Source organism: Pteronotus mesoamericanus, unplaced genomic scaffold (assembly GCF_021234165.1).
Source record: "Pteronotus mesoamericanus isolate MK-2021 breed Mesoamerican mustached bat unplaced genomic scaffold, CSHL_Meso_final contig_78, whole genome shotgun sequence".
Taxonomy (NCBI): Eukaryota; Metazoa; Chordata; class Mammalia; order Chiroptera; family Mormoopidae; genus Pteronotus; species Pteronotus mesoamericanus.
In genome coordinates, this window is record NW_026555258.1 from 18,597,444 (window position 1) to 18,624,462 (window position 27,019).

General features: G+C 35.4%; 2 protein-coding genes across 3 annotated transcripts in view; one reads left to right on the forward strand and one right to left on the reverse strand.

Annotated features, from left to right (window-relative positions):
- Positions 1-15,906, forward strand: part of SHOC1 (shortage in chiasmata 1) — a 64,024-nt gene extending 48,118 nt beyond the window's left edge. The window contains exons 21-29 of the mRNA XM_054584739.1: positions 798-976; positions 2,678-2,795; positions 4,106-4,217; positions 5,469-5,590; positions 6,467-6,560; positions 10,097-10,228; positions 11,744-11,893; positions 12,519-13,491; positions 15,806-15,906. Of these exons, the coding sequence (XP_054440714.1) occupies positions 798-976; positions 2,678-2,795; positions 4,106-4,217; positions 5,469-5,590; positions 6,467-6,560; positions 10,097-10,228; positions 11,744-11,893; positions 12,519-13,491; positions 15,806-15,906 (1,981 nt within the window). The remainder of the gene's footprint in view (positions 1-797; positions 977-2,677; positions 2,796-4,105; positions 4,218-5,468; positions 5,591-6,466; positions 6,561-10,096; positions 10,229-11,743; positions 11,894-12,518; positions 13,492-15,805) is intronic.
- Positions 15,907-20,323: 4,417 nt separating this feature from the next.
- GNG10 (G protein subunit gamma 10) lies at positions 20,324-26,962 on the reverse strand. Of its 2 annotated transcripts, none has more exons than XM_054584526.1 (3): positions 26,826-26,962; positions 22,203-22,334; positions 20,324-21,260 (listed from the first exon to the last, which is right to left on the reverse strand). In XM_054584526.1, exons 1-2 carry the CDS (start codon positions 26,904-26,906, stop codon positions 22,209-22,211), a joined length of 207 nt encoding a protein of 68 aa, XP_054440501.1. In that variant the 5' UTR covers positions 26,907-26,962; the 3' UTR covers positions 20,324-21,260; positions 22,203-22,208. The 2 variants fall into 2 exon arrangements, with proteins under 2 accessions (XP_054440501.1, XP_054440500.1); XM_054584525.1 differs by having other exon boundaries at positions 20,324-21,263.
- Positions 26,963-27,019: the final 57 nt, after the last annotated feature.

The window sequence follows — 27,019 nt, forward strand, 5'->3', positions numbered from 1 at the left end:
TTGTTTCTTAGATTTCCTTCATTTGTTTTGGGTTCTCTCTCTTCCGGAAGTACAAAAGTATAATTCTTTCAGTGAGGTCCTACTAATAATAAATTTAGTGTTGATTTGTCTAAAACTGTTTTTATTTTGCCATATTTTATGTAAAAATTATTTATTCTTAATATTGGATCTAAATAATAAAAAGAGAAGATGTAAAATCAAATAGAAGCCCATAAAAGCTATACATAGATACCTTTTAACTTCTATCTATCTAGATTGCTCTGGGCAGAAAGCAGATGTAGAGAATTTTAATTTCAGTAAGTGCTGTTGTATGAAATTCAGAGACAGGAAGGATATCTTAAGTATCCACCTTTTTTGTTGTTGTTAAATCACTTATGAAGCCTATTGAGAAAAAAAGTATCCCCATTTCATAGTTGGTAGATAATATTCTATTATATAGCTTCTCAAAGATAAAAACCTCACATTTGTAGGAAAATGAGATTGAATTCTCATGGCGATTTATCTGCTATGGATAAGACTCAGGTAATAATAAAATTAAGGACCCTTGCATTTAAGGATGTGATAGAGTCTATAGCTGTTTATATTTGAGTTAAAAAAAGTGTAACCATCAAAAAAATAAAGATAAAAAGAGATTAGTACAAGTGGAGAACAAATAAACAGAAAATACACCAGTGTTTCTCAAAGATAAATAGGCATAGATTAGAGAAGAATAAAATAAGCCAAAAACATCTTTTAGCATTCCAAGTAAATAATGGTATAAGTATAACTCCATTTTCTTGGCTTTCTTTTGTCTTCAGTACAAGTTCCTGTGTAGTAGTACATAATCAGTATATTGGAGCAGACTTCCCCTGGAGTAATTTCTCATTTGTGGTGGAATATAATCACGGAGAAAACTCTTGTTGGACTAAACACTGTGAAAAACTGAATATTCCATTCATGGCCTTTAAAGTGATTCTTCCAGACACAGTTTTAAAGAGTAAGAATAAAAACAAAAAACATTTTTTTTGTTTGTTTCATTAGGATGTAAAGTTTCTGTTTCCGATCTATGGAAAGAGAATAAGCTACAATATTAGAAGACAAGTTCAAACTCTAACTTTACCACTATCTATGTGATGTTGAACAAGTCCTTTAACTATCTCTTACCTCATATTTCTCATTTGCAAAGTAAACATCATTGATTATATTTATCTTCATCCCTTTAACTTCTAAATTTTATTTATAATAACAAAATTTATTACAATTATATCTAATATCAATCTGGTACTTTAATTCCATATTATTTTATTATATTTTAGAGAAAAATTATGCACTAGTATGTTTACTGATTCAGAAATATTTTAATGAGCAACAAAATATTATACACAACTACTTAGAAAAGAGTCTAAAACCATTTTGTATATATTTCATTTTCTGGGTGTCTCTCACTTCACGTGACTGAGGCCATGAATTCTCAGACCATTTAAATTAAAAAGCCCCAAGATGTTTACTCCCAGCCCATCCCTCTTTCAATAGTTGTCCTAAGTTACTTTCTATCCATCTCAAGTATGAATGGAAGTTTGAATTGATCGTTTCAACTCAATTCTAAAATACACCATAATTATTATTTAGAATCTTTGATATTTAGAATTGAATGTTAAATTGATTAAATAATTTAAACATGGGCCCAAGAAAAAAATAAAAGCTAAGCATTCTCACTTATAGAGGCTTTTTTTATTCTCTCAAAGATGACCTTAATTAACCAATTCATTATTTGAGGCATTTACAATGCTTCAATTCTCTTCTGTTATACTGTAAGGTAAAATGGTTTTATATCTTGTATATTTTTATATGTTTGTTTTAAGAAATTAGAATTCCAAGAAATAAAATTAATTGCTGCGTTAAAGGTCTACACACATTTATATATTACCAAATATCCTTCCAGAAATTGTTTTCCAATTTATATTTATGCAGAAAGTATGAGAGGATCCTTTTTCCATATCTTTACAATAAGTTGGTATTATTAATCATTTAAATCTTTGACACAATTATAGTCAGTAAACATTTTATAGTTGTGTGTATTTGCATATCTGTGATTATTCATGCATTTTCATATGTGAATTGATCTTGTATAGCCATTCCTTTGTAAATTCCTTGTTTATATTCTTTGTCTATTGAGGCATTTATTCTTTTCTTATTGATCTATATCACTCCTCATCGGTTATTGTGCATAATTTTTAATTTTGATCAGTTTATATTTACATAGCAAATGTCCAGTGTACACTTAAGTGAATAAAGCAGATTCTAACATTCAGGTATACTATAATCCTATTTTTTCTTTTTTTTTTTAAGTGAGTGTACATGTGTGAGTATATATAAGCAAAGATATAGAAAAACGTCTGGAAATACGTACTAAACTATTTTTAGTATATGGTAGTTTTAGTAAATCTATTAACTCTTTTATTTCTAGTTAGGATAACACATGGCTGTTATTTTATTCTTCAGACCTTCCTTTATTCTGATTTCTAATTGTTTACAATGAATATGTATTATTTTTATACTACTCCTTGAACATACACCTGTTATTCTCATGTTTAATAAAAAATACACCTGTTATTCTCATATTTAATTTAAAAAAATAGATTTTCTCATCTCATGGGGGATGAGAAAAAAGATATTTATAAATTTTTTTCTTATTTAGGAAGCAACTTGCTGGATAGTTTTGGTGGTTTTCTTTTGGATATTCAGATTCCATATGTGTTTTTTGCATCTGAAGGACTTCTTAATACTCCAGAAATACTTCAGTTGCTCGAATCCAAGTAAGTTATTGATTTCATAACTTTAGCAAAGGTATATATATCCTAATGGTTAAGTATTATGTTAAATATATGACACTATTCTCTCAGATTCAAGCTTAGTATTATATCACACACATATAGTTTTCCAGAAAGTTGACGTCAGTGTATGTTTCTCTCATTCTAGTACACCATCATAATTATTAAATATTATTTTTGTTAATATAAATCAATTATGTGGATAAAATATTTCATTGTTTAAATTTATATTTTAATTGCATTTCTTTTGTTACTAGCAAATAAGAACATTTTATGTGTATTTTTTCTGTGAATTACATGGTTAGGTTTTATCTTTGAATCACTGATAATATAGAGAATGACTGTTCTGAAAAAAGAGAGAATGGATAAGGAAGGGGGATTGGGAGAGAGAGGAACATCAATGTGAAAGAGAAACATTGACAGGCTGTCCCCCTCACCTGCCTGACCAGGGATCAAACTGGCAACCTTTTGGTTAAAAAGTGTTTTATTTTAAATATAATTTGATCAGGGCAGATCACAAACACTAAAACAGTTTTGGACTAGATGGTAAACTTTTCTGAACACAGAATGAATGGTACCATCACACTGTTGGTTCAAACTGAATAAAAAAAAGAGAGAGAGAATGACTATGCTTATTTAGAAGACTTTAAATACTGCCTGCAAAACAGGACTATAGAGGTATAAATGAATTTTCAGATTTTTAGACATTTAGTTCTAAGATCATACCAACACTGAGCATTTTAAAATCATAAAACTTTACCAAAGCACACAGTTGTCGTAGGAATATTAGACACTGGGCTATATCTCAAGAAAGAATTACAATGCTGTAACCTTAGTTCAAATGCAGATTTATTTTCCATGCTTTTGTATTTATATCTTAAAGTGGTGGGGCAGTCACAGAAACTTCTGAGCTAAAAGAAGGTAGTTAAAATCTAAGCCAGTTTTAAGGAGAAAGAAAAGAAAATTCTGATAAATACAGAATGTTTAGTCTCATAGCATGATATTTTGGTTTCATTATTATTTAAAGAGCAGAATAAATTGGTCCATACATTTGTAATAGTATTATGTACAGTAATACTTAGCAAAGTACCTAAGGCAACAAATAGCCAACTAATTTGTCATATATACTGAATAAATCATAATTTTATCCCTCAAATTTATAAAGTAGAATAAATTGATATATAAAAGAAAAAGCACCGTAATTCAAATAATTTAATATATAGGAGGAAAATACAGCATTTCTTAAAAATTTTTCTTAGCCATTTCATTGTCACCCAAAGTATTGTATTTTACAGCTATAATATCACACTAGTGGAGAGATGCTGCACTGAGTCATTGAAATTCTTTGGAGGGACAGAGTGTTATGTAGTAGTGACAGTTGATGAACACACTGCCATAATTTTGCAGGTAAAACTATACAGCAAAAAATATGTATAAATCAAATAAATTTAAATGTATGTTAACCATGTAATTTATCATCAGCTTTACTATAGGGAGTTTAACCATAATCTATTAGAGATTTCTTCCAAAACTTTGCAAGTGAGTCACAAGTGCCAAAAATGTCACTGTGGAAAATGCCTATTACCAAGCTTCTTTGGTGCCTTATAATTTTTAACATACTTTAAGGCAAAGCAAATATAGAATCTTTAATATAGGATATTGGCCTATTGTCAAATACATTTATAGAATAATTAGAGTGTTTAAAACTTTAAGAACTAAATGCTACTCACTATGTTTCTTAAAAGGGGGTAATATATCAACCCATGATTGGTAATATGGGATTTCCTGTAAACTAAGAAGGGATTGCTTGTAAGTAAGATGGATTTTAAAAGACAGAGAAATTCTCTTCAAAAACCCATATAGCTTAGAATTTAAGATGTATAAATTCTTGACTGAATCTCCCTAATGTTTGCTTGATTGGAGTACAAATCACAGAATTATTTTGTTAGGGCAGAGTGGGAAGCAAAAACGAGTTTGATGTTATGCAGTATGAATTAATGACAAATATTATGAGCAAATGCTAACAATAGAAGAATTATATGAAGGAAACACAAAGCTCTGTTAGAGAGATTCATAAGAGATATTATATCTTGCATATTTAAGATTCTTAAAAAAAATTGTGGAGAAATATCATTTGGGAAAACTTTTAATCCACAGTTACATAAATTACTGTTAGAGTAAGGCACTTCCTAAATTACTTACTCTATCAAAAATTGTGTTAAAGGAAAAGAGAACTCCAGATCATTAGACAGAGATTCCTAGAAATCCATTAACTGCTGCTTTCTCATCTTCCTTAAATAAGCATCTGGAGCAAATTATCTATTTTAAACATATTTTCCATTGCCTTTAGGAGTAGCTAGATCCCTGTCTATGAAGGACTTTACCCAGTAAGGGCACTCTGTATGTAGGCTGCTTTCTTCATATCTAGGACTTTGGGGGATTTGTGAGCCTTTCTTGTTGAAACCATCACTAGCTGTTTTACATCTATTGTAGCTTTTCCCCTACTACTTCCAGGGTGATTTTAATTTTTTTTCATAAAATAGAATTATTATTCTCAAGTTATAATTTATGTATCATAGATTCTTGAAATATGGTAGCAATAATTTCATAACAACTATTAATCTAGTGAATCTTTTTATTTTATTTATTTTCTGGTAGGGCCTAGAAGAACTGAATTATGAAAAGGCATCAGACAACATCATTATGAGACTGATGGCATTATCATTCCAGTATAGCTGTTGTTGGATAATTTTATATGCCAGAAAAACATTAAATTCAGAGTAAGTGAATACTTCTTCATCTAAAGTCACATTCATTTTTTTTTAAGTTATTCAGTTTTCTTCTGTGAATAGAAGTAGCTATGCAGATTTTCCACTTGCTCATTTAATTTGCTTTAAGTCAGGGGCTCTCATGATGGAAGCATTCCCAGAAGAAAATAAACCAAGATCTTGGAGATACGTTTCCCCTGGACATTCTGTACCAATCGCCCTCCCCTCTTCTACCTTACTAGGCATTGCTGCTTAAAGTGTTTCACTTCTTATTACTTTTTAAACCTGAACTTGTCTGTTAAAAGATAAGTATTTTTTAATTGATTTGAGAGAGAGAAAGGAAAGAGAGAGAGAGAAGTATTGATCTATTGTTCCACTTATTCATGCATTCATTGGTTGCTTGTTATACATGCCCTGATCAAACAGAAAACCTGCAACCTGGGCATATAGGGACAACAGTTTAACAACAGAGCTACCTGGCCAGAGCCTAGATAAGTCATTCTTAAATTACTTCTCTCTAAAATCTTATTAAATACACCAACTAACTAGCACCTTGCTATACTTTCTTTCATTAATGTGCATTACTGAAGAATTACAAAAAAAAATCCATGCCAAGACACTGTGTATTAAGGGGATGAGTTAAATTTCTCCCCTTGCTCCCCACAACCCCAACATCCCCTAGATTTAACACTATTATTAAAAAATGAAAGTGGAAATGTTTTTAATCAAAAAGGGCTGAGTAGACAAAGAAACATGAGTTTGCCATACTCGAATATTTTTAGCTGGGTTATTCTAATAATATTATGAAATGTGAAAAGCAAAATGAATTTTTAATAAATATAATCAGATGTCAAATGAGTGGGAGTATAGTAATATAATTCTTTTTAGGTACTATCTTACAGAAAAGACACTTCATCACCTGGCACTGATTTATGCAGCTTTAGTTTCATTTGGGCTAAAATCAGAAGAACTGGATGTAAAGGTATTCTTTTCCTATATGTTTGCTCATAAACCAAAATTATACTTAAACTCATAAGCCTAACAAAAAGAAACATTAAATGGGTAAACCAAAACTGCTTAAAAGCCAAGTAAAGAACAGTTTTCAAATTAATGAATATTCTTTCCACCTAAACTTGTTTTAAAAGCCTTTAGTTTAATAATTTTAATATTTTATTTCATAACTACCGCTTCAATTTTTAAAACATATCAGGGTATGAATAAAAATAAATATACCCCTTGAACAAAAATGCTCACTTATGAAAGATATACTAAGTTCTCATCTTCTGTAAAATGGAAATCTTACGACATACGAAGACAGTAACACTTTCGTAATCTCTTGTTTGTCTCCTTTCTCAGTTCCATTTTTTAATGTCTTTGCTCTGAATTTACACATTCCTCCAATTTTGGGACTCAGTATTCTTCTGCACTTCATAGTCTCCCTTAATAAACTCAACCATTCTCACAAATTTAACTTTCATTTCTGGGTATAATCCATTAAAATGTCTTCACTTTTCTTAAAGTCTGCATCTATAGTCTAGCATTCTACTGGAAAGCTCCACATGAATATCCCACAAGGTACCTTGGACTGTGCATGTATTAAATATGGCTTCTGATCCTCTCCCAAATTTAGTCCACGGTGTTAGTATGGTAATCTGAGCTAAGCTAAATCCTCCTTTTAACTCTGCAGTTCCTTTTCTGGAATGTCTTTTCTTTCTACTCCCACTGCTATTTCTCTAAATTCAGGCCTGTATTACCTCTCCCTTGGAGCTTCCTAACTAATCTCATTTCTATTTTTCTCCCAGTCCAGTGTATCATATATGTTGACACCAGTTACATTTTTGAACTAAGCCTGTGAATATTCACTTCCTAGATAGTAAGCTTCTGAAGGAAGAACATCTTTATTCATTTTTGTATTCATTACTGGCACCCAGCACAGTACAAGCAGGTGTAGTGCAAGTGCCAACCATGTACCAGGCTCTTGATAAATATTTGTTGTTGAGTTGATCTTTCTTGTTCAGAAGACCTTCTGTAGCTTCCTATTTGATTCAAGATAGAGTTCAAACTCAGCTGGACTGAAACTTCACAATTTGGCCAATAGTGATCCTTCCTTTATCATTCTGCTCACCATTTCCTGAATAAGCCTCCGTACAATCAGCTCTCAGTCACTGTACAAATATATCATTCTGGCCTGTCTTTCCCCAGGAACACTATTCCCCATCTCTTATTGCCAACCTTTATCATTCTGTCTTTTTCTGCCCAGCTCAAACACTGCTTCATTTAAGAAATTTGCCCCCATTACACCCTCTCAGGAGAAATCTCCCCTTATCCCATCCTCCCATAACACTTAGTGCCTTTGTTATAGTATGAGGTATTTATTCATGTATCCTTAACCCTGAACGGCCCTTTTTCTTTGTGAAACCTATAGTATCTAGCACAGTGCTTTGTATAGAGGAAAAATATGCAACATCAACAATTATATCAAAGCACAACCTGTTAAGAAAATCAACCAATGATCTATTTGAAATAAAATCCAGATAATTTTGATCGATATTAAACATAGAAATAATATTCTAAAAAAGTTCTCTAAATAAATGAGTGGTAAATGTAAATTTGCCTGATTTATATCATTCAAGCGAAGTTTTACCACTTAATCAGCCTCTTTTCTTCCCAGTTCATGGTAAACAGTTGAATGCAAAATATGCTTAGTATCATTTCATTCTTCTGTACATTGAGTACACGATACCAGTGAGCAATACTGTACTCTGATACAGTGACATCATCATTGTTCATGCATGCGCATTACAGTCCACTCTCCTCGGCTGCCAGGTTACATAGATGTTGCAGAAATCGTTCTCATTAGACTAACAATGGCTGGATTTTTTCTGGACAGACCTCGTATGTCACCAACACTCAAACCTCCCATTCTCCTGACTTGATGACATTATTACATTACAAGGGATTCCCTAGATTCATATTGTTTTAGAATATACTGTTGCTTCACCTTAGTTTATTTAGTAATATGGCTTTGACCTTTTAGAGTGCATTAGTATGGACTTTTTTTTCAGGCATCTGAAGAGACTAGCCATTAACAAAATATTAGAAAATTTAAGTAAATTTTCTTAAACTAAAAGAAAATACAGCTAGTAGTTTTATGCATTATTTTATTCTAGTTTCAAAAAATTTTCAAATTTTTGATATTTGTTGTTCAGTTGATCTTTCTTGTTCAGAAGACCTTCTGTAGCTTCCTATTTGATTCAAGATAGAGTTCAAACTCAGCTGGACTTAAATTTTTTATTCCCTGTCTTTTCAAAAAAATGCATAGATATACCCATATGCAAAATTTGGAGAACAATATTAGGGAATTCCTGAATTTGTCAAAGTCTAGCCATGAGCTCTGCTCTAATAAAGCAATGTGATTAACACCATCACAAAATTATGCCTTTAAAAATAAAATGTATATTCAAATAGGAGTGTCAGATAGTCTCAAAACATACAAAACTTAGCAATTAAATAAATTTGGATTCAAACAGTATATTTCTGTACACTCTATACATATTTATTATAATTGAAAGAAAATCTTTCTTTTGAATATATATTCATTCCCTAGGTATGTACTGACAGTTTTATATTTGAAATTCTTGTGAAAGATAATATTGTTATAATTATTTTGTGAGATTTGTACAGGACAGGATATTTATATTTCTACGATATGATTGTTTAGGGTAGTATTTCTCTGTCCACGTTAAACTGCTAACTCATGAACTATCTTTCCTTCAACTGAACCTAAAAGAAGATAAAGTTAGAAATGAAAGAGGAAGAGAAAGATTGCCATTTCAAAAGAGAGAAGGGCCTGCAGGGAAACACAGGTGACAGAGAAGAAGCAGAAAAAAATAAGAAATTCTTTTTTAGCACTTAATAAAAAGTACACACATTTTTGGCAGTGGTATCTTAGTGTTAAATAAGCTAAAATTGGATGAGAAATTCCCAAAATGCTGGGGAAGGCTACTCTAAATCAAAACCTTACTTTATTTCTTTTTGAATACAGTTTGAAATTCATCTGCAAATATCCTTTATTTTTAATTTGTTTATGGAAAATATGACACAATATTTTTTAAAGTTCTTATTTTTAGTTGAGAACTATTAAGTTGGCTTATAAAAAGTTTAATATTAAACATTACTAGTGATATCCAAATTGCTTTTTATTCTAATATAAATGAAATATAACAAATATATTTAAAATATTTTATTCATAAATGTCAATGGAGTGAAGAAAACCAATTTATTTCCAAAAATTGGAAACTACAAGGATGTCAGACTTAAAGAAAGAAAGACAATTGCTTATCCTTACAAAAAAAAATCCTAGATTTCACATAGACAAATTAATAAATTAATCTAAAATAGTGCTCAAAGATTAGAATCTGTCAATTTTTATTTTTCTCGTAATTATAAATACATTTTGAATGCTATGTTTTGCTTCCTAATATTTTCTAGAGTTTAACATTAAAATATTATTTTTAGCTTATAATTGCCCCTGGAGTAGAAGAGACTGCATTGACAGTTCGACAAATTGCTGACCACACTTTAATGACCTCGAAGAGAGATCCTCATGAGTGGCTGGATAAATCTTGGCTTGAAGTTTCACCAGCTAAGGTTTACTTCATAAATTAATAAATTAGATATTTTCAAAGCAAATATAAATACATGTATTTGAATTTTCTTTCTGGTAGCATATTTTAGTCCTATAATGCTTGCATGAGCATATATGACAATAACTATAATGTACAACATTTTACGTAGATCATTTTCCAGAATCGTTTGTACTTTTTAATTTCACAGAACTTTTTAATGGGGTTTCTATAATGAACTTTCAAATCTAAGTTATTGTACGGTGATCTAATGACTAATTCCTAATATTTAAAAAACGTAAGTATTTTTATAATTCCTAAATTTAAACATTTAAAAATAGTGAATTTATTAAGAGAGTTACAAAATTTGATTTGATGATTTGTCAGGAATTCAGCTGTATAATTGAAACTCAAAGTAGAGTGTGAAATACTTATAAAATTATATGGTGAATTTTTAGAAACTTCTTTGAGCATAAATATTTCCAAGATCTCATACCAAGAAGTCATACTCGGTGTCTATTACCTTTTTTAAAAAATTAACTCAAACCATGAAGCCATAAAAAAAGGAATGACAAGGCTCTTTGTATTCTGACATGGAATAGCCTCCAAGAGAAATTAGTAAGTGTAAAATGAAAGTTGCAGGACAGAGAGCATGCAGTATACTACTATTTGTGTAAAACAAAGGAAATTAATATTTATAGGTATTTGTTTATAAATTAATAAAATATCTCTGGAAGGGTGACAAGAAGATAACATTGGTTATCTTCAGAGAAAAGAGCTGGAGTAATGGGGTGGGAATGAAACTTTTTACATTTCAGTATCTTTGCAATATTGAACCATGTGACTTTTACCTATTCAAAAACTAAAATTATAAAACAAATAAAATAAAATATGCATATATACTAAATTACAAGCCTTTAACATGCTTAAACAGAGCATAGTACTATCAGCAAGTGTGGGTAAAATTAACTATGATGTGTGGGTGTGTGCATTTTCCTTCCTACCAAGGTATGTCCAATATGCTCACATGTCTGTCATTTGATAAAAATCAAAGAGGGTGTAAAAAGCCAGTATAATCCAGGAAAAATGGGAATATGGCAATAGTAGAGATGGCTGTTATATTTCTAGACTTTTATGAGATCTCTCTGAAAACATACATTTTTAGACTGTCAAGTTCAGTTCTGGTTGATAGAAATTCTTCCTATATACTCTTTACAACGAGTCGTCCCTGAAATTATAACATTTCTTAAATATCATAAACATGATTCATCTTAATCAAACAGTGATAGTGTGGGGTCTACAAAAGGAGGTCCTAAACTAAGTCCTCGAAAAGCTTTCTCTTTAGGAAATGTAGCATTAGTTAAAATAATTTTCATATGAAGAAGATGAACTGTAACAAATCTTTTTTGGATGAGTGATGAGACTGAACAAACTTTCAGATCCTTCCCAAATCTGAGAGTGTACAAATCTTCACGGAGTACAATAAAATGGGTCACTTTCAAAAGACCACTGGCTTATTATTCCTTAAACTCTTTCCTAGGAAGAAATGTATTTACTTGATTTTCCATGTATTAATCCATTGGTGGCTCAGCTCATGTTAAATAAAGGACCTTCTCTTCACTGGATATTGTTAGCAACTCTTTGTCAACTTCAGGAACTCCTACCTGAAGTTCCAGAAAAAGTGTTAAAGGTTAGTTTTTGATATCTTTATTCTTATATAGGTTTATTTCCTTTCCATTTGTGTATTTATTTTTACCATAAGCATTTTCAAAATGAGGATATCCAAGTATAATTGTTTTGGACTTCACATACCAAAGAAATAATTTACTTGAACTAAATATTATATAGAATTCTCATTGGCTGTCAATCACATTTACATTTTAAAGTTATATAGATAATTCAGTATAGTCAGTTTATCACAGTTTAAATCATTCTGAAGTGTTATTATGCCTCTAAATATTCAATTATACACTCTATTTATATGAGTTTACATAATCTCTTTCAAACAATCCTGACACCCTTCATTATAGTAGTAAAGAGAATATTAGTCTTATTGGTAAAATTTTTAACTTTATCAAGGAAATGGTATTCATACATAACTTGTTTAACTAAAAATTCTATTAAAACTGATTAGAAAATAGATGCAAATTACAACAATTTTTTCTTTTAATGGAAGCTAATTATGTTGTTATTACATGGGTCAATATAATACCTATGAATGAACTACTTATTTATATTTAGCTTCCCTTCCATATAGATAAGCATTCACTTGACTGATGTTCATAGTTGTATTAATTCATTTTTAATATTTTTAGCATTTTTGTGACATCACTTCCTTATTCAAGATTAGTCCTACTTCTATAACAACATCACCTCAAATTTCATCACCTCAGGAAAATAGAAATCAGACTAGAAACTTCCTTCTTCAGAGTTCAGCTTCTGACTCTTCAGATTCTGCCATTCAAGAACATAATGAATATTGCCAGTACTCAGACTTAGGAGAGACAGTGCAGGAAGACACAAACACCACTTCAAATTATAACTCTTCCCTCGTGGAACCAAGGGAAAGAGAAATGCCATGCGTTTTACCACCTGTGACTTCTTACACACAGACCGGCTATTGGAAAGACTCCAGTTGTAACTCTAACATAGTGCAGAATAATCCCTTTCTGATTAATATGGAATCAAGGAACTCAGCTGGTAACTACTTTCTAAACCAGAATGATTCACAGACAGATGTCTTTTCTTTGGGTCTGACACAAATAAATTGTGAAACCAGAATATCACCAATTGACACTCAGAAGAGAGCTGCCCCTAATTTTATAAATTCTCAGCAAAAGGGAACACATGAAGCAAAAAGACCTATAAACAAGGAAGTATCTACCCCTATCTTTTCATTAGAATACTCTCAACCTCCTCCTCCTTGGAACTTTAAGAAAAATGTATGGGAACAACAGAATCACTCTTTCAACTTACAGTATGGTGCAGAGCAGACTACATGTGACAAATGGTACTCTCAGAAAGATAATGTATACTCTGTTCAGCAAAAATGTCCATCAGATGAGTTGGAAGGCTTCATCTGTGAAAGTTCAAATGCTGGGACTCAAGAGGCTCTCTGGAAAGAATTACCATCTGTTCCTAGTTCGAATTTATTTTGTGCTTCTGGTTCTAACATTATTCAAAAAGAATTCAACAATCTTTATGTCCATCAAAGAGGTGGAATGCGTTTAGGACAGAAAAGGCACGCTGAATCTTCATCTAACTCAGAAGACAAGAAATCATTAACAGGTAACATTATTCAGTAGATGATAAGCTATTTTCAAGTGTAATTTAAAATGATATAACCATCTCCTAATTAAGTTTGTTTTGTTTTAATTACTACACTTAAAGAATCTTCAGTAACTTTTGGGTCAAAGAGAAGATCAAAATTCTAATTTTAGATGTCTGAGAAAATAAATGCAAAGAAAATGTCAAATTCTAGTAGCTTTAGATGAACTAAGCATTCAACTTCAGAAGCTAAAAACACAGAACAAGTCTAAATAAAACAAGACTAAATTAACAAAGATTAAACAGAAATCAGTGAACTATAAAATTAATTTATTTGTCAGGTAAGGATATTTAGTGAGCTCAAATTTATGAAGAGCTTATTATATGCTAGGTACCATTCTAAGCCCTTTATGTGGATTATTTAATTCTGATAATCCTTTTGAATAGATACTTACTCTTTATTGTGCAGTCGATGTTTCTGAACATCTAATAATATCATTTTTTAAATGGACAATTTTAGTTTCTCATTTCTTATAATTATATCTTTCTTTAATGTGTCATTACTTATTATATTGTCCTGAATATCTAGAACAAAATATTAAGTTTTAGTGGTCATAGAAGATAGGGAAAAAAAAAAAGGAGAGAGACTTAACAATTTAAAGCTCCTCTTTTGCATAGGCCCTTTTGTGTGGCCTGAGAGGGGTCCAGAAAACCCTGTATTCTTTGTTTTATTAAAAGAGGACCTCCCAAATTATATAAGCCCCAGGATCCACAAAACTTGGGTTGGGTCCCTTTCAACAGTTATAATTTGTTTGGTTCCTGATTTTAATGAAAAGTATTCTATTCATAGTTTTGTAAGAACTGTTGTGAAGAATAATAGATGTTGAATTTTATCCAAACTCTTTTTGGCTCCTATTGAAAAAAATCAAACATGTTTCCTCCATTGACATATTTATGTCAACGATTATATTTACAAGTTTAATAATATTAAATCATTTAAATCATTTTTGCCGTTTCTGTAATAAACCTAACTGGCTTTTGAGGAGTGATTTTTTAAAATATGTTGTTGAACACAATTGCTAATATTTATGATTTTCATATCTAGACTCATAATGAAATTATTGTGTTTTTTGTACTCTTAACATTTTGATATGAAGGTTATTCTAGCCTCATAAATGAACTTGATGAAAATTTCATCTTTTTTCACCCTGGCACAAAATAAGCATGCAAATTACTGTATCTTATTGAACATAGGGCCCGAGTATAGGATAATCCTCCCATTTTCTCAATGAGATTTCAGAAAATATTTTAAAATATATTTTAATATTTAAGCTTTAGGGATATAGATGGGATAATCAAATATCTACCCTTATTTTTTCATTAATTTAGTTATAAATATGTATTTTTAAATCATATGTAAGTAATGTTGGTTAAAAATATTGAAAACATATTTTTAAAATATATTAAATTTTTTCCACTTTTCAATTTTTCCCATGAAATAATTTTATTCAAACAGTTTACATAATCTTTGATGTTAGTATCTTCATTATCACTATGGCAACTTTTGATGTTTTGCTGTGGTCTTCCATAGCATATTATTACTTCCAAATATGTTGTTTAAGAGATAACATGTTTTGAATTCTTATTGATGCAGCTCTAGAAAATGTATCCAAAGCCATTGGCATAACCACAATATAATTTCCATTTGTCCGATAGATGTATATTTGTGATATCTATGATAAAATGATCTACTACTTTTTTTTTTTAATTTGCTTATAATGGCATCAAACTCTTGCAATTATGAGATTATATCTTCAGGAATATTAATAAAATGGTTTTAAATTTTTAGCCTCCTTTTTTTACTGATTTAATCACTGGCCTTTCTAACTTCAAATCTAAGATACTTCAGGCTAACATATAATGTATAACATATATGATACAACCTTGTAAGGTGAGTCCATGCATCACAACCATCTATCATATAACAGAGCTCAGGATAAATTCTACAACGGTACAGATATGGGTTAAGAAACAGGCTTACTGCTGGACAACTTAAAAGCAAGAATATTAAATCGAGGGAGATTGAATTATTTGCACAAGGCAAGAGCATACAGATTTGTGTTTATAACGCTAATTACTACTGGGCCATTAGGTATAGGTGTATTTGTGCTAAAAGTGTAATTATAATAGCCATTATTTTATGCCAGTTGGAAAATTTTAGAACTTTGTAAATAGATGATAAAGAGACAGGAGCCATTTGAATAGCTGGAAAAAAATAGCTACACTGTATTATTATCAGCAATAAAATGGTTTTCCTTTTTTTTCTTTTTAACAGAGTTCCTGTGCTCACAACTACCACAATTCAAAAAACGACGTCTAGTGTATGAAAAAATCCCTGGTAGAGCTGATGGACAGACTCGTCTGAGGTTTTATTGAAAAAGAAAGAATAGTGCTACATGTCACATTCCATTGTTTTGTTGATAACCCAGTGACAAAATGATTTAGATTTGGTCATACATTAAAGAAAATGCAATTGTTCTTAGATGTTCTCAGTTTCCAATACTAAATTTTCATAACATATATTCTGCCCTGTAATTTGCATTCTTTGTAAGTTAAATATTCTAATTAGCATGATTGCCTTAAGATCAAAATATCTCCACATTCACCTAAACATTGCAAAGTCTTCTTTAAAAGAAAGAAAACTTTATTGCATATAAAAGGCTTATGCAGTTGTCTTCTGAAGGGGCCTGCTGACTCCAGCTTTCCCCCAGCACCACTCTTACATGAGCCTCCTTTTTGGTCTGACCCTTTGAGGCAAGAAGTGACGATCACACCCTGACATGTGTGGCTTAGTGGGTTGGGCAACATCCCAAGGCGGAAGGTCACTTGTTCGTTTCTGGGACACATAGACAACTGACTCCTGTTTCTCTCACACATTAATGTTTCCCTCCCTCTCTTCCTCCCTTCCCCTTGCTCTAAAAATAAATAAATAAAATCTTAAAAAAAAATGAAGATCACCAGTAAGTCAATCCTCCACCACTAAGAAAGTTGAAACCTAAGGCAAAATTGAAGTTAGAGTACTTCCAATTTAAAGTATCTTTGTAAATAAAATTTTTAAAAAATTACTAAGAGAAAAAATTTGCAACCCACATAATAGAAAAAGGATTTACACTCCTAATATACAAAGAATTCCTACAAATTGATACGAAGAAGACAACAACCTAAGAGAAGAATGGGCAAAGTACATGAATAGATATTTCACAGAAGAAACAAAAATAGCCAATAAACATTTGAAACAATATTAGGCATATGGAAATTAAAACAATAAGTTATGGGGGGGGATCGTCTGTCAGATCAGCAAAATTTTTAAAACTCAAAATGTCCAAAATTCAGACCTTACCTTACTTCTCGCCAGCATTTGACACTGTTAATCACATCTATCTTTTTGAAATAGGTTCCGTTTGACTTCATACCACCTGTCCTGCCTGTCTCTTTCTGTTCTCTTTCTAGTAAAGTTTTATTTAGAGGCTGTTTGTTTTTGCTTGAATATGTAGGGAGTGGAGACATTAAGGAAAAACTATTCCGGGAAATCTAATTGGAATTTCTCTTCTACTTCAAGTTTTGGCAGGATCGCTCCTGAGGTGAGGCTAAGGCTTCCCAGAATGCATGTCTTCTTTACCCCATATTTAATCAGCTTCCCGAGGGGAGGAGTTTCTTCTCAGGCCACAGACTCGGGCAAGACTGAGAGGCGGAGCTTCAACACCTGCCTCCCGACTTCCTCACCGAACGGAGGGGAAGCCTCCCGGTGCCCCCGCGGCACTGCCCAGCGATGCTTGCTGACAGAGTACGCGAGCTGGGCTCCAGCAGAACACGCCCGGGGAGCGACTGTCATGCTAGAGGTTCAGCTGGTGCACAAGGGAAGCCTGAGGGTCTGGACTGGCCTTTGTGAGGGGCCAGAAGTGTCCGTGCCGCCTCCACGATCCTCTTCCAAACCCCCCATCACGTGGAATTGTTCCGAACAGCCCCAACTTCCCAGACTGGCTCTTGTAGTAAAAACTTTAATTCTTTCTCTGAGGGCATTTCATTTCTTTATGAGGTTTTCCACGTTCTAAGGGGAGTTACTTGCATTTAGATTCATTGCTGGTGCTAGTGATGCTGACCTTTGAGGTCTCCCGAGAGACCTTACTCCCAGTTCCGAGGCCCGCTCGAACTTTGCAGGCCTCACCAGAACATCACCTGTCTCTTCCAAGTGCGGATGGGCGTAAGATACTCCTTCTCTGTGCACGGAGACTCAGCGTACAACTGGGGATCAAGGCCAGGGTATTCCACCCCTTGCCTTCCATTGTAGGAGCCTGGATATTCTCCCCAAATATGGAGCCCCACCCTCAAACAAGGGGTCAACAAATGGTGTAACCTGAGTTGAAGCGGGTGGGGAGTGTAAACTGTAGCAATGCAAAGTAAGGGCTGGAAAAAATACGTTTTTCTGTCTTTTGCTTTTTTATTTGGCGTGTTGTTTTTACCACACAATAGTTACTAATTCAATGTGTAATACAAATTCCTTATTTAATTAGTTAGATTTATTTTTATATAGTTAAGTATATACATCTCTTCTTTGATTTTTGGGTTTCCTGCCTTGCTTGCTTAGGAAGACCTCTTTTACTCTAAAGTTGTATAATTATTATCCTAATTATTCTTCTAATGCTTTTGTATTATCTTTATTTAACCCATGTAGATTTTTTCACATAGTGAAATACGGGCCCAATTTATTTTCTTCCTAATGGATAGGCAATAATGGCAGCACCATTTATTAAGTAAATCATACTTTCCCACCAAATAGAAAAAAGAGTCAAGTCTATTTTTGAATGATTATGATCCATTCATCTATTTGCCTATTGCTACCCAACAATAATATTTTATTTTGGGTTTTTTCTAATTTTTTATTTTTTAAAATCATATTGTTTCAGCAAATTTAAAGTTTTAATAACTAGTAAGGCAAGCTTCACCCTTATTTCAGAACCACACACATATGCATACACACACACACACAGGATTTTAAAAACTATTCTTGGACACTTAATTTTTCCAAATGAACTTTTAGATATTTTAACCACTTTTCCTCAAAAGCAATAACATAGGAATGCCACTAAATTTATATGAAATTTATATTTAGTAAGATTACATTTTAATGAAATTGTGTTAATATCCTGCAATTTATTTAGACCCTGTTCTATAAACATCAATAAAACCTTTTCTTTATGGCTTGCAACTATCGTTAAACTTATTCTTGTTTTTTTTTTATCATTTTGTCATTTTGTCTCTTTTTTTATCATTTTGTCATTTTATCATTTTATCATTTTGTTGTTTTTTTTTATCATTTTGTCATTAAAGTAGAAATGGGATATGGTTTCCATTTCCATTTTTAACTAGCTATTGCCAGTGTAGAAAATGCTGGTTTTTCTATGTATACTTTGTATCCAGAAAGCCTCCAAAATTCTCTTACAAGTTTAAGTATTTCTTTCACTAGATTCTGATGAGTTTTCAAGGTGTACAATTATATAATCCATAAATATAGATGTTATTCCTAAAATGTTTACTCCATTTTTTTAATCTTACTGCATTACTTAATAATTCCAACCAATGCTGAATAGTGATAAAAGGTATTCTTGTTTTGTTCCTAATGTGCTGAAGGTTTTCACTTTCCACCACATAGTATAAAATGTGCTGTTGGTTTTGACCAACTGTCTTTATCATTAATTTCTTTCCACTCCTATTTCACTAATCCACTTAGTTTTTATTCAGAACAGCTATTGAATTTTATCAAAAGACTTCTTGGCATAGATGCTCTTCTTTAAAGCATTCATGAAATGAATTACATTGATAGATTACCTCATAGAAAAATAGCTTTATCAGATTGTATCTTTCTTGATATACTACTAAATTTTATTTGCTTATATTTAACATTTACATCTGTATTTGTGAGATATCTATAGTTTTCTTGCACTATCTTACCAAGGTTTTGCTAAAGAAAAAAGTAGAATAAAGAGAAGTTTTTTGTGGGTTTTTATTAACATACAAAAAGCTGTACATAATTGACGTATACAACTTGATGAGTTCGGAGGTAAGTGAAACCACCCTCACGATCTGTGCCCTGATCCTATCCATCACTTTCAAAAGTTTTCTCCTTCCCTCTCATTACTTTTTGTGATAAGGATAGTTAACATTAAATCTACCTTCTTAGCAAATTAAGTATACACGTACAATACAGTATTGTTAATTATAGGCACTATGCTCTACACCAGGTCTCCAGGAGGTATTCAACTGGTAAACCAAAATTTGTTTGTTAATGGAGATTTCTTTAAATGCTATTGTTAAGATGGAGAATGGAACATGTTTAAAAACTGATAGAAAAGATCCAGTGAAGCAGGTTGAAGCAAAGGAGAGAAAGGATAATTGATAGTGTGACATTTCAGAGAAGGCGAACAGATCCAGAGAACAAACACAAGGGTTGGAAAGGGATGCCTGAATTGTGGTCAGATGAAAGGAACTCGGGTTGCTTGGATTTGAAAGTTTAGTGGCCAGAAGTGAAGGGAGTTCCTACCTAACGGCTTCTATTTGCTCTACCGTAACAATATCTATGCTCAAAAATATTTTATTTATTTATGGTCTTATGCATAGTTATTTCAAGGGCAAATGTTGTCGGCAACCCAGTTATTTCTGTATGTTATACATATATCTATTTTTATAAAATTATACACATACTTATAAACTTCACCTCCCATTTCCGGCACTCAGTCTCACAAGCAAACAGAAATTCATGAAACCCTAAGACAAAATTAGACACGAAATGTTGCTGTTGTAGAAAATGATGAATTAAACATTTTATTTCCAAGCTCTTCAAAGATTATTACAAACACCAAGTATCCTCTTAAAAGTGTCTCAAATTACATTAAAGGCACATCATCAAAGTAAAACATGACATTAAGAATTAATTTAGGTTATAAAATTTCCACATTACTTTGTTTTCAATCACTTGCAATGTTCTGTAAGTCATATTTTAAATGTTTTTTAAAGACATGAAATAATGTACTATTTTTTTAAAGTACAACCGCAACTATGAGTTAGAGGAACTTAAGAAGACAAAGATCAGATATGCTTCATACACAGAATGGGGAAATCTAATGCACGACACATTAATCTTTCCAACAGGGTTGCTAAGAAACAGCTTCCATATTTAGTGTTAAAAATCACAAAAATCAAGATATCATTTGATTAATAAAGCCTATTCTTCCCACACCTTTACACTGGCTTATCTTCATTTAGAAATTGTAAATTCATGAGAAAAGGACAAATTTTGTAATGGCGTAAAAATCTTGGGAATAAGAAATTTCAAATATTCAATTTTTTAATAAACAAAAATGGTTTCCTTTCCAAAATGTAAACATCCAGTAAATAAAATATACATAATATTCCAGGTATAGAAACACTAGTAATTCCCTTGTGAAAGAGGTGCATTTCTGTATATTTGGTGGTGAGGTTTTTGTTTGTCTTAAGTACAAAGCACTTCACCAAAAAAACTGGGCCATGATTATTTAAAAGTCTACTCCTTCACCCAGTTTCCTTATTTGAGTTGAAACTCATCAATCTCTGTAGAATTTTGGTTATAGGAAGAGGCCACTGGGAAGGCCTGAAATACCCAAAGCTGATTTGGTTAGATACAAATGCTTGCTTGAGACTTGGAGGCAGCCATTCACCACTTGGCACCTGAAGGTGGTCCTTGGCCAACTGCTTTCCTGCTGGAGAGAGAATTTGGTTAATTTCCACTTTAGTAAAATTTATACATAAAATTAACTAGTAAGCATTTCTTAGCACACTTTAGTATTCTCAAAGCAGAGAGTAACAAGTTAAAAAAAAAAAATCCAAACCACACTATTGTAGGAGTAGCACCCATAAAATTGCTCTGTAAAAAGAGAAATGTTATGCTAGCACAAAACTATTACTTTAATACCTCAAATGTGGGCATTTTTCATTAAAAGGTATAACAGTGCCTGACAGTATAATTTGAAATATGTTGGCCCCAAAAGACTCCAATAATCTACTCCCTGAACTCTTCCAAAAATGAAAAAAAAAAAAGGAAAAATATGAATGAGACCCAATACAATGCTTTAGAACCCATGAAATTTCTAATATGCCACCAAAAAGATGTTTTCATTTCAATAATTGGCCTTTAAAGCTTTTTTACTCCAACTCACACTTTCCCCCAGTAGTTACATTAAAGCTTCCTCCATTAAAACAGAGACATATTCTGAAAGCCTTTAGGAAAGAAATCACAGCTGGCAGCAGGAATAAGCCTCCCTTCCAGGGGAGTACTTAGTACCAAGTCAGTTGGTAGCACCAAGCAGCAAATGACACTTCTGGGATAGTGTGAGGTCAGGGGGAATAGGATTAAGTTCAACACATTACCACCAGCCAACTCAGTTAAAGAGCTCAAGTATATAAGGACATTAACATGTTATGAGTTATTGCCAAGGAGGATTGAGACTCTCTTAATTAGATGTTATCCACAGGCAGGGTGAATGCAACCAGGAGTCACCCTTCCAGGATAGTTGTGCATTTTGCTGGTTTTCATTTTCATTCCCCCAAGAATAGTGGATATTCAAAACAGCCGCCCAGGTCCTTGGGGAAGCCCTGTGACAGCGCTGTGGCCTCAGGCCGGCGTGGTCTACACTACTCACCAGTGCTCAGAGTAAAGCACAGGATCTGGGCTCCCGGAAGGGGTTGCTTCCCGCCGGGACGCCGACCAGCAGGGCGTCCTTGCAGGCATTCTGCATGCAGTACTGTTGAAGCTCTGCAGCCGCCTGAGAGACCTGAAACCAAAGGACAAGAGCTTGACACGCTGCTCACACCCAGATCCACCCCGCAGCCATCTGATATTCTAAAAAACAATCACATAGTCTGAGCACACTTTATGTGACCTCCCAAAGTCCCTGTTTTGCTGGAAGGTCTAATAATGAACTTCAAATAGGAAAGGCTACAATTTCTATGAATTCTGGTTTAGGAAATTTTTGGTTAATTGCTTATTCAACGAAAGAAGGAAAAAGCAGCGTCTCTGATCTATTTCGAATCCTAGTTCTGAGACTCAGCTGGTAAAGAAATAGCTTATTCTAGTGTTCCCTTTACAAATTTTTATGTGTAGAGTATGCATTGATATATCCACGTTTCCTATGTGAGCAAACTGCTTTACTGTATGTATACAAGGCCCAAGTCTTACCCAGCATGCTCAAAACAAGCAGCAAGAGTTCTTCCTCCTTGCTCTGAAGCAGGATAGCTTTTGGTTAACAGAGTAGCCTCTGGAACCAGACTGGTCTCAAATTCAGCTGTGTCACTATCTCTATGAACCTGGGCAAGTTTCTTAACTTCTCAGTACCTGTTTTCTCATCTGGGAAATGTATTTAGTAACAGTATCTTCCTCACTGGATTGATGTACCAAATGAGTTATCGCATGCAAAGCACTTACAATAGTGCTGACACATAATTAGCAGTACATCTGTGGCAGAATGCAGAACAGCACAATATTCTGCAACTCCTCCCACCAAGGGCTGGAGTCTGTTTACCCACTGCTTGAACCTGGGCTTTAGACTTGCTTTGACCAGGAGAATGTAGTAGAAATCATGGGCAACTTCCAAGCCTAGACTGTAAGAACCTTTGCAGTTAACTCTCTTGCTGTGATTAGAACCCTAAAATCACTACCTAAGCTAGTGAGACCAAACTAGACAACTGGAGATTTTGTGGAAGAGAAGCAATCAGTCAGCCCTCCGCGACCTGCTTACCAACCTCCAGATACATGAGTGAGGCCACCAGCCAACCCTCCATTTGATATCTGGTGCATGGGACAGCCCGGCAAAGATCAGCGGAACTATACGGTTGAACCCAGCTCAAACTGCTGACCTAAGACTGTGAGCTAATAAATGTTGTTTTAAGTCACTAACATCTGGAAAAATTAGCTGATTCAACATTATGCTGCATCTCCTCTTATCCTCCATTTGTTGCACCTTTGTACTTGGAGGCTCTCCTCACTTCCCATTTTTCTTGCATTGAAAAGACATTTTGTTTAACAACTCACCTATATTTGTACAAACATGATTCCAATTGCTGTTCAAGTAGTACTATCATTTTGTTTTAAGTTTCCAAGCTTCCAAATAACTGGAACATCAATTCCTTATGTTACAGCTACTAGCTAGTTTCTAGAATGCTTGTAGGAATTTTGGTTTCATTAATGTAATGACCATTAATGTTATGTAATATAAATACATAATATAATATTGACTGAATAATGTTTAAGATTATTTTTCCCTCAACAAAAGATGTCATTTTCATTATAATTGGAATTAATGGCTATATAGAACAGTTGTTAATTCGAAAGAAATTTGGAACCACTTATGCTCACGCTTATTATCTCTGTAGCACAAGGGACAGGTGAACCCCACACATGAGTGGAAGGAGACTGTCCCAGGACCCCTTGAGAAATGGAACTAACTGAGCCCTAGCCTAAACAACATGGGCCAAAAGTTAAGGTGAGAGGACATGCAGAGAAAACAAAAGACGTCAGCATTTCTCTAGCACTTTGGACTGGGAGAATTCAAACCTGGAACCAACACCTGGAAGCTATAGCCTGCTATTGGAGGCAGGATAATGTCCACCCAGGTTACATGACTTTCCTTGGTTTGAGCCCATGTCCACCCAGCAACTTCTGAGAGGCTTCTCCAAAGCAAAAAAAAAAGGGGGGGGGTTCTTGGAAGGATAGAGAGCGTCGCAGTCACTGGGAAGGGATGCTCAAACATTGGCGTCCTGGTTTATTTACCGGTGAGCAAGCCGGTGAAAGAGAAGACATCTCTGGATGGGCTGGGAACATCCACCCCTGAGCCCTGACATGAGGAGACGGGGCCTTGGACTGTGTGACTCCCTGAGGTGCTGACTGTGAGGAGCCCTGCCAAGCTCCCCAGATCATGCTACACGAGGACACCCCTCAACTAAGTTTGTTATCTGAACAATTCACTCAAATTCTCTAGGTCTCGCTTTCGTCATCCACAATTACGTTTTAAGTGCAGATAGGAATATGTCCCCTAGCTTCTTCATCAGGCCAGCAGGCATCTGGCCCAGGTTTCCTTTCCCCCTCGGCCTCAACATCATCTTCAACACTTCCTCCAACCTACTTTCAGTTCCCTGACCGCCTTCCTCTCCTCGGTGCCAATAGTTACAGCCAAGGCCTGTTAACTGCTCCACGTCTGAAACTCTACACTCCAACATCCTATTTTCTGATCGCAATCTCCCCTCCCCGTCCAGGGCGCTGCTTTCTAGTCTCTCTACACCTGCTCTTTGATCTCAGGCAGAACCCCACCTCCCCTTTCCTCCAGCCCATGGCCTGGACCCTTGCTCTGTCCCTTCCCTACCCAGCCCAGATTCAGCCTCTTTCTGGGGAAACCCTCAAACTCCTCACCCCCCGCTTCAGCTTCCGTCTCTCTGGCATACCGCCCCTGCTCATCCACCAAGTGGATCCACTACCGCTCACCATGGGCGCTCAGGTTTCTGGGGGTTCCAAATGCTGCCTGAGGGAAGGACATCACAAGCAGGGCGACCAGTCTCAGCTCTCAGGGCAGCTGGGTCTTTGAGTCACCAGGTGTCTACGGGCTTGACTGCAAGGGGATCCCCGCCCCCACCCCGTTCCTGACAGCAGTGCCTGTCCGCCCCTCCCTCTGGTGATTCTATTAGCTCCCCTTCCTCTGCCCTAGAAGAAAACTTGGCCTCCTATTTCACAAAGAAAACTGTCACCATACAAGTCCTTAAGTCCATAGCTAGAAGCATCTGGACCCCCTTTCTTCCTGTCTCAGAGGCTGCCCCTCCAATCCCAGGCCCAGGAGAACAGAGAGACCCCCCCTTTCCTCTCCCTTCATCTCTCCTCCATTTGTTCTTTCTCCTCAATCTCAAACATGGCTTTTTGTTTCCTAAATTTTTGTTTAAAAGTTGTTTCCTCTTGAAAAGAAGATTCCTTTTTTTTTCTAAAAGTCTGCATACCTAGTTACAATCTTGATTCTGCTCCTAATACTACTGAAATGTCTTCTGTATTCCCTAACTCCCTCTTTATCTTGTTTTATAATCTTCACATCATTTACTGTCTGAAATAATTTCATTTATTGGTGAATGTGTTCACTGTTTATCTTCCGCACTAGAATCACCTTATTCTCGGCATCTAGGAGAGCACCTGATTCAGAGAAAATGCGCTAGCATCTTCTGGATGCTAACATGGACTAGCATCGCAGCGCGCATGGGCACAAACGTACACTCGACAAACAATGCTCTCTGTATTCGTTGCTAAACACAACTGCACAGCAGATGCTCTTTTTTATTGCTGGTGCTATTCCAGATGTCACCCATCCCCCCTCACGCCCTCTCCACACCCCGCCCTAACCACAACTATATTGCAACAGATGCTTTTTAACCAACTGACTAAACAAACACTGGACATGTTGACTAGGCCCCAAGTTTTGTTCAGTAACCTTGTTTTCTCTTGGTTTTCTCCTCTCAGCCACCTCTTTGGGCTGATCCGCTCCCTGGGTTCCATGCTCTGGTCGCTTCACTAACGCATCTTTTTCACCCCTATACGCGTATTACAATGACAGCTTCGCTGTGAGCCTCGGCCCGTGTTGCTACATACTTTCTGGACTTCTCAAAGTCGACGTATTGAAAACTGAACTCATCATCCCGACACCCTATGTTGTAGCAAATGGCCGGGCCATCCGTCCTGTCACCAGGCCAGCAACCTGAGCATCGTCCCTCTCCTCCCTCCCATCCGTCATCCAGGCCCGTCCATTCATTCGGTCGCCACGGCATCTCTGGCCTCCACCCTCGCGCACCAGCCGAGTCCAGGCCACCAGTCCGTGGCCTGCGTCGCTGGTCAGCTCGCGTCTGTCCCGCTCCGCTCCAGCCCCGAGTCACTGTCCCCTTTACCGAAATGAAGACGTCCGGGGAGCACTCTGTCCCAGACCACCCCCGCGGGGACAACAAACTGTTTCCCTGGGAGCACCAGGCCGGCCTCTTTCCCTTTGGGTCCACGTCCCCGCCGCTCCCGGGCTCCGGGGTCCGGCTGGGCCCTGCGCGGGCTCCCATCCCTCCCGAGCCAGGGCCCTGCGCGCCGTGGTCCCGCCGCCCACCGAGCCCGCGCCGCGCCGCCCCGCCCTGCCCCGCGCGGCCTCTCCAGGGGCCTGGACGCCCGTTGGCTCGCGTTCGGCCTGCGCAACGGCCGCCGGCCTTGGCCCTCAGACTCGCTCCGCGCCCGGAGGAGGCGCTCCCGCCAGTCTCACCTTGATCCTCTCCACGGCGGCCTCCAGCTTAAGCTGCTCCACCAGGCGATGCAGGGCGTTCACACTGGCCCCGGAGGACATGGCGGCGGTGCTGCGCTCCGAGGCTGGTGAGCTGCGCTGGCCGAGCTGCGGGCCCGAGCGCCGGCGCCTCCCGGGGGCGGGGAAGCAGATGCGCCCGCCCCGCCGCCGCTGCC